This window comes from Protomyctophum parallelum (assembly GCF_964188405.1).
Source record: "Protomyctophum parallelum genome assembly, chromosome: 7".
Taxonomy (NCBI): domain Eukaryota; kingdom Metazoa; phylum Chordata; class Actinopteri; order Myctophiformes; family Myctophidae; genus Protomyctophum; species Protomyctophum parallelum.
In genome coordinates, this window is record NC_139705.1 from 4,773,569 (window position 1) to 4,791,647 (window position 18,079).

The 18,079-nt window shown below is 46.4% G+C and overlaps 1 protein-coding gene across 1 annotated transcript in view; it reads right to left on the reverse strand.

Annotated features, from left to right (window-relative positions):
* atp2b3b (ATPase plasma membrane Ca2+ transporting 3b) overlaps positions 1-15,455 on the reverse strand; it is a gene marked incomplete at both ends in the record, with an annotated part of 60,181 nt that extends 44,726 nt beyond the window's left edge. Inside the window, 4 exons of the mRNA XM_083768839.1 lie at positions 717-842; positions 2,370-2,627; positions 5,946-6,143; positions 15,206-15,455. Coding sequence (XP_083624965.1) covers positions 717-842; positions 2,370-2,627; positions 5,946-6,143; positions 15,206-15,455 — 832 coding nt within the window. The remainder of the gene's footprint in view (positions 1-716; positions 843-2,369; positions 2,628-5,945; positions 6,144-15,205) is intronic.
* Positions 15,456-18,079: the final 2,624 nt, after the last annotated feature.

Genomic DNA, 18,079 nt, shown 5'->3' on the forward strand with positions numbered 1-18,079 from the left:
CCAAAATGCTATATATAGAATCTTGGAACTATACACCTCCCGAAATCCGAGACAGGAAGCTATCATCTGTTTTGTATATGGATTATATTTCTATTGAGATAAATGAGTGTGACTGTAAAGATGAAACGGACGTGGGGAAGGTGTCACTCCGCTTTATACGGCTTGATCATTTTCAGAGCTTTAGTGATCCTGACGGAATGTATGACGGAAACAGTTGAAAATTGTGGGAGGCAACAGTTTGGCTTGGGAGACTAACAATGCATGGCTTGAGTGGGGAAGGGCGGAATATAGTCTAGGTTTGGTTTTGTTCAGTCACCCTATGTAAAATGAGGTTTAATGTATGCTGTGCACAGACCTAAACACATTATGCAAGGCACTTCCTGACACCAAATATTATATATTACCTGTAATATCAACAGGGCCAAATTAGCCATTGGGGCCGTGGCCCATGGGGCCCTTGGCTCCCAGGGAAAATGTAATGCTCTGTAATGAGTTTTAGGCCCTGGAAAAAGCTCCTGGGGACCTACATTGGCCATTGATTTTGTTACATTTAGGTAAAAGATTTGATAAAAACACAAAAAACAGGAAAGTTCTGCGCGCACGCGCACTAGGGGACCCCAAAAGATGTACCGGCCCAGGGGCCCTTGTGGGGGGTTAATCCGTCCCTGAATATCAAGCTACAAAATAATTGTGGAAACGTATTAATTGGAACCAACCCGAGAGGAGCATGGGGTCCTTGTCTGCAGACTTTTTGACATGGTCAGACTCTCCGGTGAGGGAGCTCTCATCTATCTGCAGGTCGTTGCCCTGGACCAGGACACCGTCAGCTGGCAACAGGTCCCCTGGAAAAAAGATATGGTGAGATCAGAGTAAGATTATAAGGGTTTATAACCCTAAACCCTAAACAGGGTTTATAACCCTAAACCCTGTGCCCGTCGCTGTCGGCCTGCACCGGCCTACTGGGGAACGATGCAAGTTGGGAAGCTGGTATGCAATACCCGTTGTCATAGAAACTGTTTTAACCGCCTTGTCTGTTTGTCTGTGTACCTTTTTTTTGTAATGTTTTTTTTTTGTGGCTTTTGCCTTTATTTCATATTTCCTATGGAGGGACAGACAGTAGGGCTGACAGGAATTGTGGAGAGAGATGGGGGGGGGGGGGGGAGACATGCAGTAAAGGCCGTCGGGATCGGGAGTCGAACCCGCGGCCACACTGCCAGACCGGATTACCAGCCAAGGTGCCTGGACCGCTCCTGAAAGTTTTCTGAAAAACTTCAAATATTTGACAATTTAGACAATTTGATATTAACCCATTTTGGACTGAAAAACTTCAAATATTTATATAGCAGCATCATTATTTTTTTAATTTTGGAATACTGTACATACTGAACCCCAAGAGGGGTTCCCGTCCAGAAGGGTTAATTTAGAACACCAAAAGGTGTGGTAAAATATTGTGGTAGCATAAAAAAGTTGCATAGTCATATGCTAACATGGAAGCGACACTGATACAAACCACATAACCTGAATCAAGTTTTGAAACAAAAACAAGACAAATGTGTGTAAGACAAGACAAGACAAGACAAGACAAGACAAGACAAGACAAGACAAGACAAGGCAAGGCAAGGCAAGGCAAGGCAAGACAAGACAAGACAAGACAAGGCAAGGCAAGGCAAGGCAAGGCAAGGCAAGGCAAGGCAAGGCAAGGCAAGGCAAGACAAGACAAGACAAGACAAGACAAGGCAACGCAAGGCAAGGCAAGGCAAGGCAAGGCAAGGCAAGGCAAGGCAAGGCAAGGCAAGGCAACACAAGACAAGACAAGACAAGACAAGACAAGACAAGACAAGACAAGACAAGACAAGACAAGACAAGACAAGACAAGACAAGACAAGACAACACAAGACAAGACAAGACAAGACAAGACAAGACAAGACAAGACAAGACAAGACAAGGCAAGGCAAGGCAAGGCAAGGCAAGGCAAGGCAAGGCAAGGCAAGACAAGACAAGACAAGACAAGACAAGACAAGACAAGGCAAGGCAAGGCAAGGCAAGGCAAGGAAAGGCAAGGCAAGGCATGGCAAGACAACACAACACAAGACAAGACAAGACAAGACAAGACAAGACAAGACAACACAAGACAAGACAAGACAAGACAAGACAAGACAAGACAAGACAAGACAAGACAACACAACATGGCCTGGTCATTGGTCACCCTTCCAAAACACAACAGACGTGGCAGTGCATCCACACATGGCTCCTAATAATAAACATACTGAACAACCCAGCTGCGTGGGGCATCTATAGCTTATGCTCAGATCCAGGATTATGAAACTCATTCAATCTGGAATAGCTTTGGAAAAGGTTCCTTATAGTACCGTATTTGATCTGGGCCATGTCTCCCACCACCAGGTCGGCCACGGGGATCTGGATGACGTTCCCCTTGCGCACCACGGTGAACTTCTGCTCCTGCTCGATGCGGCTCTGCAGGCCCCGGAACTGCTTCTCCTTGGACCAGTCGTTGAACGCCGTGACCAGGACCACGCACACCACCGAGAGCAGGATGGCCGCGCCCTCGATCCAGCCGGCCTCCGCCTCGCCCTCGTCCTCGGCGCCCGCTTCCGCCTGCCCACACGCTGCGGGGGGAGGAGACGGACAGACGGACGGAAGGATGGATGGATGGATGGACAAGGCACGTGCACATAATAGACATCAAAGGGGGCTCGAGCCTCCCTGTCTGTAAATAATTAACCCATTCTGACCTGAGATCAGATTCATACGAGGTTTCCACTGGACACACACTGGTGTCCAGTGGTCCTGGTCCCCATTCTCCCCATTCTGACCTGAGATCAGATTCTAAAAATGTCAGTCGTTCTTCGATTTTTCAAAAATAGCAGACCTACAAGCTCGTAGCGCGCCACTCGGTGGCGCGCTATGAGCTTGTAGGTCTGCTATTTTTCAATAGCTAAAGCATGACATGATGCTAACACCAAAATGGGTTCCCGTTCAGAATGGGTTAAAAAATCACACCCGTGTGAACTGAGTGGTGCAACTCCCCTCTCTCTCCCCCCTCCCCTCTCTCTCTCTCTCTCTCAGGCAACAGTGCAGCACTATCTCTCTCTCTCTGTGTTTCTGGCACAACAGCGCCCCTACTGGTACTAATAGTCATACTGGTGCTCATAGTCACATAGGTGGGTTAACGTCACATACGGCGCATAGGTGAACACGGACATTGCTGTTCCTTGGAGTGGTTGCACCACTCAAAAAAAAAAGAAAACTGGCCTCTCCAGACCATTCAGGAGAATTTGCCTTTGCTCTCCGAACTATCCTGAAATTGAAACTTTTTGTGTTGAAACGATTTGTTATCGAAATCCATGGTCATACGCCGCCTCGTCAGTATATATTAGGTAAAGACTGCGGGGCTGCGCCTCGATAATAGCGGATCTACGTTTAAGTTTTTTTTTGTGCTAAAAGTGAACCTTTTTTAGGGAATTTCAGCTCCTGCATGTCTCTCAAACATTCTCTGCACTTCCGTTGAAGACATAATAGAGATCCTCCCTCATTCATGTGGGTTTTTGTAACCCATTTTTCACTCCTGTGTCAATTTATCTAATGTGATCCTGGGCTCTACACACCCTCCGCCAACCTTGTCCCCATATATGGGGGACAAGGGGAGAGCAACGGACTTGAACTCATGCTTCCTTCATGCCTGAGTGTCCAAGTTGCTCCTTTTACACCTGACAGGGGGGAGTTTCCCTGGTTGGACGTAGCGCGTGGAAGGAATTAACACGTTATTCCAACCAGTTCCTTTCCCCTCCATGAGGGTACCTACCCTAGGGGACACGGGGAGAACATGCAAACTCCACACAGAAAGGCCCTTTCGCCAACCCCGCCTCGGGTATATGGGCACTGATGACGCGGAGGAGGAAACACGCCGCCGCAGCACCCACAGCGCCCCGAGCGGGAATCGAACCCAGGACCTTCTAGCTGTGAGGCGACAGCAAAAGGTTTCTACTACTGAATAATTCTGTTTCAAACCTATGATCTAAACTTTTAAGCACCCGCGAGGTTATTTTGGAATGCAACAAAAGTTGACATAAACAGTATTATTTATGAACTGTAAAAATACATTACAATATATTTCTATGGGGTGTTTAGCCCATTCTGACCTGAGATCAGATTCATAACGAGGTTTCCGCCGGACACACACTGGTCTGATGAACCCATTCTGACCTGAGATCAGATTCTAAAAATGTCAGTCGTTCTTCGATTTTTCAAAAAATAGCAGACCTACAAGCTCGTATCGCGCCACTCGGTGGCGCGATATGAGCTTGTAGATCTGCTATTTTTAAATAGCTAAAGCATAACATGATGCCGACACCAAAATGGGTGCCCGGTCAGAATGGGTTAGAGAAGTTGTCAAAAAACTTTTATATGGAATGGTTATTGTGGAAAAATAGACCAGTGAAAGATGAATCATTAACTGTCAGGAGGAAACCACCTGAATACATTTTTGAGGACTATTATTATTTTCATAAATCAATGCTATTGAACACCCTTTAAATCTGTGTGTTGGATTAAAAAGATAATATTGAACCAATGAAAAGTATCAAAAAGTGCTCGGGACAAAACCTCTTAACTCCATTGGACCCTCAAACTGTCTGCTAAAGCAGCTAACTCCACCACATATCCCCCTCTCATGCAAGTTGATTGATAATATGTTCAAAATACCAACTTTGATGGGGCAGTATTGCATTGTTTTAAACGTTAGAAGGTTTTCTTCATTTTCTGAAAGAACATATTTTTCATTTTCCTGAAAAATGAATATTTTGGAGTTAGGTGGTTTCTTCCTGACAGCAGAGATATAAATAAATAGCTTAGTTTAACCCATTCTGAACGGGAACCCATTTTGGTGTTGGCATCATGTTATGCTTTAGCTATTGAAAAATAGCAGATCTACAAGCTCATAGCGCGCCACCGAGTGGCGCGCTACGAGCTTGTAGGTCTGCTATTTTTTACTGACATTTTTTTTAATCTGATCTCAGGTCAGAATGGGTTATAATCAGACCAGTGTGTGTCCAGTGGAAACCTCGTATGAATCTGATCTCAGGTCAGAATTGGTTAACTAGTTGAATTGAAAAGGTCCCTGTCAGTCCAACACGTTGGTCCTCCTAAGATAGATAGATTGAAATCTAGTGGCTGGATGCTATGGAACTTACCATGCAGAGGATGAACCCTATACTGTTTTCAATGAGCGCCACCCATGACAAAAGACTCTCACAGGGTGGATTACCATGAAACATGAACATTTCTAACGCCACACTCTTGCCAAAGTTTAAACAAAATGTCATTATATAATCTAATAGCGGATTTGCAGGATGGATCCGATACAGATTTTTGGTGAACCTTTCCTCTAACTGTCACCCTTCAGCAGAGGTTTCTGTTGTAAGGGTGTAAGGAGCTCAACCTTGCTGGACAACATTTGCATTCTGCCAGCAGGGAGAGTCTGGGAACTCTCAGGCTAGAGAGATGATGTACTCCGGTCCAACTCTGACCGGAGGAGGCCGCTATAGGAGACTCATGACATATTGAAGCGCTGCCACAGCGCAAATGTAAACACAACCTATAACAAGACTATATACACAACTCTGAATTATTATGGAGATATCAAATGTTTGTCCCGCTGCTTTCCGGGGGTTCATCGTTTTCTGCTTGAGAGATCCCAGATGCAGGCAGGAGGAGGAAGGAACTGGTGAACTCAATACTGCCGCAATCTGGCAAAGTCAGGTTAGTATAAGGAGCAGCACATGATGCAGCCTCAATGGGGTGGAACGCTATAGCGGGGCTTCTAGACTTTCCGTTCAGTTGTTTTTTGAAAGGAAAGCCGGTGGAATATCCAACCTCCTCCCCAAGGCTTTCCCTCCTTCCTTCCTTCCCTCTCTCCCTCCACTCACCCTCGCTCTCGTCCCCCGGGGGCTGGTAGAAGGAGAGGCCCAGGGAGATGATGGCGGCGATCTCCAGGATGATGAGCGTCACGTCCTGCAGGGCCTCCCACACCAGCTCCAGGAAGGTCTTGGGCTGCTTCGGCGGAATGAAGTTCTGGCCAAACGTCTGGACCCTGCGCTCCAGGTCCGCCGGGTCTCCGCTCAGACCTGGGACGGACGGACGGACGGACAAGAACGAGACAGACAGACAGACAGAGTTCACATTATCACACACAGAGCAACACACTGACTCAATCACAGACACATATAGCAAAAGGCAGGCCAAAGTTCTATAGTTTACCACCAGTATGAAGAAAAGAAACATCCCTCACCATTTGTTTTACCTCAACAACCGGCTTACAGTTCACTCTCACGTCTCTCCTCACCTCGAGACCCCTCCTCACCTCATCTACTTCCGTCTGTGTGCCCTCACTCCCCCTTGTACCACCTCGCCCCTGCATGCGCTGAGTCAGTTTCCATGGAGATGACAATATCAGGTCCTGCATGGGCTTCCTTCCTTCCTTCCTTCCTTCCTTCCTTCCTGCCCCTGGGTGATTCTGCCCGGCAACAGGTGATGTCACTCCACCAATGCACATGCAGCTCTGGACTTTTTGGAGCTTGGATTTTTGCGATTGGTTGTCGACGAGGGGGAACGGCAATTCACAGGCCGCGGTTGGCCAAATTCAGTGGCGGTCTCAGCAGTCCCTGTGCAGTGAGCGTGCGTGCGTGTGTGCGTGCGTGTGTGCGTGCGCGTGCGTACTCTGTGAGACATCATCCTAGAATGACTCCATGCTTGACTGCATGGAGTCATCATCCGTCATTGCCAGTGTTTCTGGGGACTTTGTGTGGCAATATGGCAGCTTTTGACAGGCTTCAGAAAGGAGAGAGAGAGACAGAGAGAGAGAGACACACAGAGAGAGAGAGAGAGAGAGAGACAGGTAGAAACTAGAAGGAGAACTGTCCTATACAGTATGTTAAGTAATGGGAGCTTGCTGCATCCTGCCATACACTTTCCGTTGCCGTTCCTCTCCCTCCGTTTCTCTCTTTCATCTGTCCCTCCATGCTCGCTGTACTGTACTGTACTGTACGTGCTCCTTTTTCCACTATCTCTCACATTTTGCAACCCCCCCCCCCCCCCATCTCTCTTTCTCTCTCGTTCTCCCTCTCTCTCAATCTCCCCTTGATGTGTCCTTGACAATGCGGCAAGCTGTTCTAGCTTTTCTTCACCGGCCCCCCTCTCTCTCGCCCCTCTCCTCCACCACCACCTCCACCACCACTCTCATCATCATTTCTCCTCCTCCTTTCTATCTCTCTTAAATGTGTGTATAATGGTCTTACACTGCAGTGCCGGACTGCCGGTGGGGTATCCATATATCGGTGAACGTGTGCGTGTGCGTGTGTGTGCACGCTGGCGCGCGTGTGTGTGGGATCTCGTCCTCCGTATATATCGGACTTTATCCGATTGATTTGTCCACTCTGTTCTGCGTGTCATATTTCTGTTTGTTGTTCAGCGTGAGTCTTGTTTATATACGCGAGGCAGGACTATGCGTGTCGCACGCACCCTACTGTATACACAACAACACAGCGTGTGTAGTTCTGTGTGGCGTTTTGAAACGATGTGCATAAAAGGTTCATGTTCTATTTTCCATTAATCCATTCGAGTATGTAAATTCTTCCTGTATGGTATAGAGTATGTTAACCAATTCTGCGCGGGAACCCATTTTGGTGTTAGCATTATGTTATGCTTTAGCTATTGAAAAATAGCAGATCTACAAGCTCATAGCGCGCGCGATACGAGCTTGTAGGTCTGCTATTTTTTTTAAATCGAAGAACGACTGACATTTTTAGAATCTGATCTCAGGTCAGAATGGGTTAATCAGACCAGTGTGTGTCCAGTGGAAACCTCGTATGAATCTGATCTCAGGTCAGAATGGGTTAACTAATCATTTTGGTATAATGTCCTCAAACTTTGAGGGCATGAATTGGTGGTGCCCGTTTGAGGTGCCGAAAAATGCCCCCATGTATGGCACCGAAATCGCCGTTGCAATTGGCCGCTATGTCATTGGCTGGAAGGTGTGCCATTCTCTGCACTGTGATTGGCTATAACACCCGTTATATATATAAGTGTCAGAGGCGAATAATGAGAGAGAGAGAGAGAGCCGAGAGAGAGGTATATTAATCAGACCAGTGTGTGTCCAGTGGAAACCTCGTATGAATCTGATCTCAGGTCAGAATGGGTTATATATATGTCATATCCCCGAACGGGTATATGGACTAGTAGTACATATGGGGTGGTTGTATTTGGTCTCTTCTATTGAGACATTTAGATGCTGTGTCTGGTTTGACATGACTGGTGGTAATAATAATATTGCCTGCCCGAAGGTCAAAATCACATTTCTCCCGCAAACAAGCAGGCAGGCTCTATCAGCTCAGAGGTCAAATGTCTGCACTTGTGCAGGAGACGTGGGTTCGAATCGGAGGGGGGGGGGGGGGGGGATGGGTACAACAATAGTTCTAACCCCCGCAGTAGTAACATGTCGCAATGAGACACAATGACGGCTATTTTTTGGCAAATGTTAACCGATTTTCTCACATTATAACGACATGCCCGGAATAAGGATGCTATATAGGGTTCATGTGGTGAATTGCATTAATCCAACTGGCTTATATGTGAGAACCTTGAATGAGGAATTTCATTGACAGAATTCCCAAGGCATATAACCTGCTGGGGGGCCTATTGCAAGCTGGAGCGCATGGAATTATGGAATAATTGGAATATTGTGTACGGAATCTGCATAATATAACGTGGTTTAATTATACCTGTCACAAACGTCTCTATACTTTAAATTTTGTTGCAACAAAATACTGTACACTATTTTGTAGTTTGTGAAAAATGAGACTGTTTACTGCGTGGGGTGTTTGCCAACTGTAACAACGGGTCGGGTACCTGACTCTGTGTGTGTGTGTGTGTGTGTGTGTGTGTGTGTGTGTGTGTGTGCGTGTGCGTGCGCAGCGTGTGTGTGCAGCGTGTGTGCGTGCGTGCACCGTCTGTGTCTGTGCGTGCGTGTAGGTGTGCATGCTTGGGCTGTGGAGGTCTGTATCAAATGAACAACACTGACTCAACACAGACTTGCTGTAACCATATACCAATCAACTCTCTGTCTCTCAGTCTACCCATCCCCCTCTCTGCCTACCCCTGACTGTAACCTGCATGCACAAAAGTCTCATACATATGGTCAAGTAGACACATTCAACCACACTCTTTTTTACCATTTTATGTACATACTGTACAGTCTCTCTCTCTCTCTCTCTCTCTCTCTCTCTCCCCGCAGCCAACATCTCTCTTAGCTGTAGTGTTGCTAGGTTACACATTAGTTGACAAAGTGTGGTGAGTGATTATCACACCGCAGACCTGTGTGTGTGTGTGTGTGTGTGTGTGTGTGTGTGTGCATGCTTGTGAAGTGTGAAACGTAGGTGTTTATCGACCAAATACTTAAGTATTTATGAAGTGAATATGCACGATACATCATTATCCGACCTACATTTACCCTTTAACTTATTGTTTTAAATGGCATATGACAATAGGCAATGGCAATTGTTGAAATATTACTAGGCTATATTAGGCCTTAAATGTTCAAGTTAAAATCATGTAAGCCATTCTGGACGGGGAGGAACCCCTTTTGGTGTTTTAACTAAGCATTATGTTATACTTTAGCTATTGAGAAATAGCAGATCTACAAGCTCGTAGCGCGCCACCGAGTGGCGCGCTACGAGCGTCAAAATGCGGCACACATCTTTGAATATATATTCTTTCAGAATACTTTTTTTTTTTTTTTCGACGTCAGGCCTATATTATTTCAGACCATCCATTCTTCCAAAGCATACATTTATTCTTTATTTTTCCTATCTAACACTGAGGTGGCCAGACATCTCAGGTGCCCCCCCCCCCCCCCCCCCCCCCCCATGCCCACTCATCTGGCTGCCGTTTCGTCGGCTCGCACCCAGATAACTTGTATGTCTGTGACTCTGTGATTGGCTAGATCCGGGTCATAGCCTTCAGAGGGAAGCTTGATCCCATAGCCTGGATGCATAATTAAAGAAATATTGTCATGGGGCAAAGTCGAACTGATTAACTTCTCATAACTTCTGAATTGCATTTGCTTGGCAGTGAGTGAGTGAGTCAGCCCATTTTACTTCTGGACAATTTGTGCAATGTCAACCGGACGTGTCGGTTGACTATTACGGCCATGCACACACGCAAGAATATACAGTATTAACATAAAGTAAATGAATGAATAAAATACTCTTGAACCTTTTTCTAAAAGGGGGTGTGGTATGGATGCACGTCACGGCTTGGCGGAGGTCTGCACTCTGATTAACTCAGTTTAATTGGATTCGATTATAAACTTTGCACAAAAGAATGATCAGAGTCAAGTCCAACGCCATAATAAATCAACTACGAATAAGCCACACCCACAGCTGATGGAAGTAGGGGTGCTGGGGGGGGGGCTGGAGCACCCCCTCCCCCCAGGCACTGCCCTAACCCAGGGGTCTGCAACAGGCGGCTCTAGAGCCGCATGCGGCTCTAGAGCACACCCCTAGTGGCTCCCTGTAGCATTAAAAGTAGCAATAACTTATTTTTCATTTATGGTTTCTGTAGGAGGCCAAACGTGACAAGCATTCTTAATATTTATTCTACACATTTTTACAAAATTGGAAAACTTAACTAAACTAAAATTTGCGTCATAGCATGCGACACACTCAGTGCCGTGCCAGCCAGGTGTCTATTATAAACAAACCGGTGGGTGTGTGAGGCTGCTGCCTGCTACGCTATGGCTTCTACAGGGAGAGAAATAAAGATAGCCGACGAAAAACGGAGGATTTAACAGTTCGTGGACAGAGGCTTTCGCCTTCACAGCCAATGCAGATTGACTGCATTGAGAAGCTATATCAAACAACAAAAAAAGTGACGTTGAAAGACATTTCCAATGAAAGCATGCTAAATTCTGCTAGTTTCGTTGCAACCCGGGAGATAATAAAGTTTGGCAAGCTGCATTATAATGCGTACATTTTCTTTGCGGCTCCAGATAGATTTTGAATTTATTTTTGGTCGAAAATGGCTCTTTCAACATCTTGGGTTGCTGACCCCTGCCCTAACCGGAGAGGAAAAATAATAATAATGTAATTCTGTTACTAGGCCTAATAAATATGCTGTATCACAGTATCAGTGCTTTATCCTGGTTAGTTGCCTGTGTCAGTTTGTTCATATATAACTTGCGTGTGGAGACGGAAAGTAAAAGCCACTTTTCTGCGTGTTAGCACGCGCACCCCCTCCTAAACGTTCAGCACCTCCTACTGTAAATACCTTCCCGTGGCCTTGGGCACCAAACACTTTTTACTGTAAATACCTTCCCATGGCCTTGGGCACCAAACACTTTTTACTGTAAATACCTTCCCATGGCCTTGGGCACCAAACACTTTTTACTGTAAATACCTTCCCATGGCCTTGGGCACCAAACACTTTTTACTGTAAATACCTTCCCATGGCCCTGGGCACCAAACACTTTTTACTGTAAATACCTTCCCATGGCCCTGGGCACCAAACACTTTTTACTGTAAATACCTTCCCATGGCCCTGGGCTCCAAACACTTTTTACTGTAAATACCTTCCCGTGTAACCTGACGCTGCCAGATCCAAGAAGCTTGCTACACAAATTTGTTTCACAGCTTGAAAGGGAGTCTACCAACGCGCCTCAAGCCTGAAACGGCTGATCCGGTGCTTCACAGGTGCAGGGACATCAAAGTTGCATAAGGAGAAGAGACTGGAGCAGCACGGACATTTAGAGCCTTTTATTTAGGTGCTGAGTATATTGTTTCACAGCTTATTGGGATCTGGGATCTCGGAAGCAAATTTGATGACGGGGCTGTTCCTTTTTTTCAAGATACTTGTAGTGGAGGATATTAATGACACGATCGTTCACTTTATGGTACAAGCACCAAATTTGGTACACAAGTGCTTCAGAACCTACTCTCTCAGAAAAGTACGTTGTCCACTTGAAAAAACTAAATGGCCACCATTTTTCAAGATGGCCGCCAAATGAAAAGGGCCTTTTGTGGCGGTTCTGGACAACCGTGGGTCCGACCGACTCGAGACCGGGCACTGCACTCCCTGTGGGTGTGTGGAACGTGTGTGTCGAATTTGAAGTCGGTGGGGCGAACGGTTCTCGGGTTATGTGGATTACAGATGTACAGACACACACACAGACTTGAATATATGTCAATGGGCAATGCCCATTGGGGTTTTTTTTAGATGATTTGTAAGAAGAGAGAGATGTGATGTCAGGTGGTGTGGGCTAAGAAGTGGTCAGGGCTATTTGAGATGTACAGTAAGTGCAAAGAGAGATGGTGAAGGAGGGAGAAAATTATTTGTACCAATTGACCAGACAGTAGACAGTAGTGTAACAGGTTAAGGTGAGTATAGAGATGGAAATGTTCTAGCAAGAGAAGCCAATGAATTGAGAATATGGGACATAGTATGGGTCAGGAAATATTTGTGACAGAAGGCTACCAGTGAGAGGGAAGATGTATACGATGGTAGTGAGACCAGTCATGCCGTACGGTTGGAAACGGTGGCACTGGTGAAAAGGAGGCACAGCTGGAGGTGGCAGAATTAAGGATGCTATGGTTCTCATTAGGAGTGAAAAGGAAGGACATTATCAGAAATTACTGAATTAGAGGATCAGCCCAGGTTAGAAGGTTTGGGGATAAAGCAAGAGAGGTGAGGTTGAGATGGTTTAGACATGTGAAAAGGAGGGATGAGGGTACATTGGGAGAAGGATGCTGAAGATGTAGCTGCCAGGTAAGAGGATGCAGACGAGGTTTAAGGATGCTGTGAGAGATGACATGAAGGTGGCAGGTCACAGAGGAAGATGCAGAAAACAAAACCAAATGGGGTCCATGTGTGGTCCAGCCCTATGGAATGTAAAATTCAAGCATGTGCTAATGAAAAGTATTTAAAATATATAGTTTTGATGCTCATCCTAGATCCTACTACTATAGGGGATGCAAAGCAATATGTCCGTTTATCCGTCCGACTTCTCCTACCAAATCACTCCGTTAGCACACATCTCTCTATGCACAAAAAAGTGATGCATGCCACAGAAATCCATCTGCACTACATTGCATCCATGTCATATTTACTGTACAAATATTGCTTTTGTATGACATACTGTTATTGCACAACATTTCACTGTGACACAAATTACATTACAATTTCCACATTAACCGACCCCTCCCCTTTTCCCTGCACATGCACACACACACACACACACACACACACACACACACGGTACTGTACAGTACACTATAGTATGTTACAGTACAGTATGGTAAAGTACAGTACGGTACAGTAACGTGCGGTACGGCATGGTACAGTATGATACCATAAAGTATGGTACAGTACAGTATGATGCCGTGCCGTACAGTACAGTACAGTACGCTACGGTACAGTACAGTACAGTACAGTAAAGTACAGTACAGTAAAGTACAGTACGGTACAGTACGGTACAGTACAGTACAGTATGGTACAGTATGGTACAGTATGATACCATACAGTAAGGTACAGTACGGTACAGTATGGTACCATGCAGTATGGTACAGTATGGTACAGTACAGTATGGTACAGTATGATACAGTATGATACCATACAGTAAGGTACGGTACAGTATGGTACAGTACGGTACAGTATGGTACCATGCAGTACGGTACAGTACGGTACAGTACAGTATGGTACGGTATGGTACTGTACAGTACAGTACAGTATGGTACAGTATGATGCCCTACAGTGCCGTACAGTATTATACAGTAGTATGGTACAGTACATCACAAAGGTATAGCCAAATATATGCTGAAATGCAAAACCAGTCTAATTTTGGTGGCCATCTTGAAATATCACCGCCATATTGGATTTTTGGATGGCTCGGTTTAAAAAGTTAAAGAGTTGACCAAAGGAATGTTCACGGCAAATGTCACGCTTGTATCACCAAGCGAACAACCGTTCCAATGATCTGCTAATTGCACAAATTCTGTGTGTGTGTACGTCTGTAATCCACGTAACTTGAGAACCGTTCGCCCCACCGACTTCAAATTCGACACACACGTTCCACACGCCCACAGGGAGTGCAGTGCCCGGTCTCGAGTCGGTCGGACCCACGGTTGTCCAGAACCACCACAAAAGGCCTTTTTCATTTGGCGGCCATCTTGAAAAATGGTGTCCATTTTGTTTTTTCAAGTGGACAACGTACTTTTCTGAGAGAGTAGGTTCCGAAGCACTCGTGTGCCAATTTTGGTGCTTGTACCATAAAGTGAACGATTCTCATGAAATATTGACTTAATATCCTCCACTATTGGTAGATGACTGGATGGGACCGTCTGTCTATCACCGTGTGGGCGTGCAAACACAACCAATCATATTGACGTGTCTATATAGCTTCACATCCGGTTTCGCACATATCCCGCCCTTAGCTCACGCTGATTGGTTAGACCACGGAGCGGTTCGGTGTTAGCTGAACTCCCTGAGAGATCCCAGATGGTTGCTGTGTTGGGGAACATGGTTACCCAATACCGCCCCCATCTGGCAAAGTCAGGTTACTTCCCGTGGCTCTGGGCACCAAACACTTTTTACTGTAAATACCTTCCCGTGGCTCTGGGCACCAAACACTTTTTACTGTAAATACCTTCCCGTGGCTCTGGGCACCAAAAACTTTTTTACTGTAAATACCTTCCCGTGGCCCTGGGCACCAAACACTTTTTACTGTAAATTTCTTCCTGTGGCCCTGGGCACCAAACACTTTTTACTGTAAATTTCTTCCCGTGGCCCTGGGCACCAAACACTTTTGACTATAAATACCTTCCTGTGGCCCTGGGCACCAAACACTTTTTACTGTAAATACCTTCCTGTGGCTCTGGGCACCAAAAACCTTTTACTGTAAATACCTTCCCATGGCTCTGGGCACCAAACACTTTTCCATCACTCTCAAAAGAAAACACAATTGTAGATTTTTTTACACTGCCTCCATCCATCCATCTGTCTGTTCATCCATCCATCCATCCATTCCATGTACCCATGTACACACCCATCCATGTAACCAACCACCCACCTGGTATCCTTCCACCCATCCATGTATGTACCCCACTCATCCATCCATTGAGTGTCTATAGTGTCTACTCACCATCAACGGTATTGGACTGCACTCTCTGGCAGAGGCCCTCTGTGTCTCCATAGTTCTCCTGGATGGTCTGGATGGCATCTGGGCCTCGCAGCTCCATCAGCTCCCGTAGCTCCATCACCGTGACCCCGAACTCTCCCCCTGTTTTCCCGTTCCCATCCGCCCGCCCTCCACCTCCCCTTTTCCCCTTGGGGTAGAATTCCACCGCGCTGTTCGCCATCTCCCCGGGCCCCATAGTGGCTGTCGTTGACATGCTGACGGGCTCTCTCTAGTCCACTCCTCCTCTCTCCTTGTAGTCCACTCCTCCTCTCTCCTTGTAGTCCACTCCTCCTCTCTCCTTGTAGTCCTAAGTCACTCCACCTGTGGTTTGGCTGGTGAAGAGGTTCCGCTTGTGTATCTCATCTGTCAAACTCTCGCGCTCACACGCAAACACGCGTGCACACACACGCACGCACGTGTGCACGCAAGCAAGTGCACGCGCGCACACGTGCACACACACACACACACACACACACACACACACACACACACACACACACACACACACACACACACACTCTCTCTCTCTTCTCTCTGACTTTCTCACTCTTTTCACTCAAAAGTGAAAAGAGTGCGTGAGGTCTTGGTGGACACTTTCTTCTCTGCAGCTGGGTGTGGGGATTTGGTCTTAACGTGTGTGCGTTCTTCTTCGTCCACTCCTATTCGTCTCCTCCTCTTCGCCTCTCTGCCACTGAACGAGTGGCCTCTATTTCTCCATGGGAGGAGGAGGAGGAGGAGGAGGAGGAGGGTGAGGGGGGATCAGGAGTGGTTTGGAAGGGCGCCGTCTAGATGAATCCAGCTTTTCCTCTCGCCGTCTCCTCGTGGTCACCCTCCGCTCCGCGCGGTCAGACGGCCGCCTGGCCCCCTGGACAGACGGAGGGATAACGGACGGACGGACGGACGGACGGACAGAGCGACTAGCACAGAGAGGGCAGAGGGAGGGAGGGAGGGAGGGGCAGCTGCTGCTGCTGAAACATCGGTCAGGTCAGGGGTCAGCGCTTGCTGTATACCACAGGAGGCTGGAGAGAGAGAGGAAGACACACACGAGACAGAAGGTGACCTTATAGGTAAGTTAACCCGTTCTGACCTGAGATCAGATTCTAAAAAGGTCTTCTATACATCCTGACGGTTTTCTGAAAAAGCTATGTTTCTGTGTCAGTCGATTTTTTCAAAAATAGCAGACCTACAAGCTCGTAGCGCGCCACTCGGTGGCGCGCTATGAGCTTGTAGATCTGCTATTTTTCAATAGCTAAAACGTAATGTAATGTTAACACCCCAAAATGGGGTAAGTGAGGTTTTCTTTTTTTTTTTTTTAATATTTTTTTGCGGCTTACGCCTTTTATTGATTTTTTAAGGGACAGACAGTAGGCTGACAGGAAACGGGAGAGAGATGGGGGGATGACATGCGGTAAAGGCCGTGTCGGGCTCAGGAGTCGAACCCGCGGCACACCGCGACTGGATCACCAGTCCGGTGCCCAGACCGTTACGCCACGGCCTGGGCCGTAAGTGAGGTTTTTGAGGGGCGCTATAGCCACTCCAATGCCTGGCTTTTGAAATCACGTCATATAGAGCGTCACAGTCCCGCCCCCTCGAGAGACCCGGGAAAGAAATCGCCGTTCATTTTCCTCATAGGCATTTCTTTAAAGTATTTATTTAAAGACGGTTACGCCGCGGACAAAGCCAACTCGGATCGTGACAAATCATGACAATGAACACAATATTTTGGGCCGATCTGTCACAGTCCCAGGCAGGGCTGTGGTTTTCTTGTCTGTCTCTGTCTTGTCAGTGTCTGTGTTATGTGTGGGCGTGTGTGTGGGCGTTGGCTTGGCTCCATTTATCACTTGGCTCACCTGTTTCCAGTCTCCAATCTACGCTCCTGCCTGCCATCAGCTCATCAACTCCTGCAGCCTATAAAGACCCGGCCTTCCCACATCACCAGCGCCAGATTGTTAAATCAACCACAGTGGTAGTAGACTTTCTAGCCAGTATTATGCCAGTGTTTGTTCCTGCAGTGAACTTCAGTTTTCTAGTTTTTGCATTTTGCCTGTTCTCACCGATCTCCTCTCCTCCTCCTCAGACCACACCTGCCTGCCTGCCTGCCTGCCTGCCAGCCCTTGCTCTGACCAGCCTGTTTGCTCTGCTCTGCCTGCCTGCCAGTTTGTTTTTCAATAAACACCCTTGTCGACTGTCGAACTTTTGTCTGTGTCTGCATTTGGGTCCGCCAGTTCTCGGTACCGCGACACGATCAAATCATTAGAAAGAAGAAAATAAAGGCAGGAGACAACACTATTTGTTTTGTTTTTCTTCTTTATAAAATATTTGATCGCCCCAAAACATTGTGTTCATTGTCATGATTCGTCACGATCCGAGTTGGCTTTGTCCGCGGCGTAACCGTCTTTAAATAAATACTTTAAGAAATGCCTATGAGGAAAATGCATTGGGATTTATTTCCTGGGCCACTCGTCGTTCTGAAAGGGGGAGGGACTGCAACGCTCTATAGGGCAGCAGTTATAACAAACACTTTGTTCAAATAAGTGTTCAATAGCTCCATATTCTGATAGTATATACGATATACCGTATAATGTCTTTTCAGTAACAGAAGTCTCCCTGTCTCTGATTGGCTCTTTCGTACGCAGAACATGCATTTTCAGATCGGGATGCCTATTTTGTCCAATCAAAGAACTCGCACAGATTAAAAATTGGTCGTGATTATACACAAATAAATGAGCAGATAAAATATACAAAAACGTGTTGTTTTAACCAAAAAAGATCACTTACACTATACCTTTAAGCCTAATTTATATTTCGATTTATGATACATTAGCAATTTGATGACCA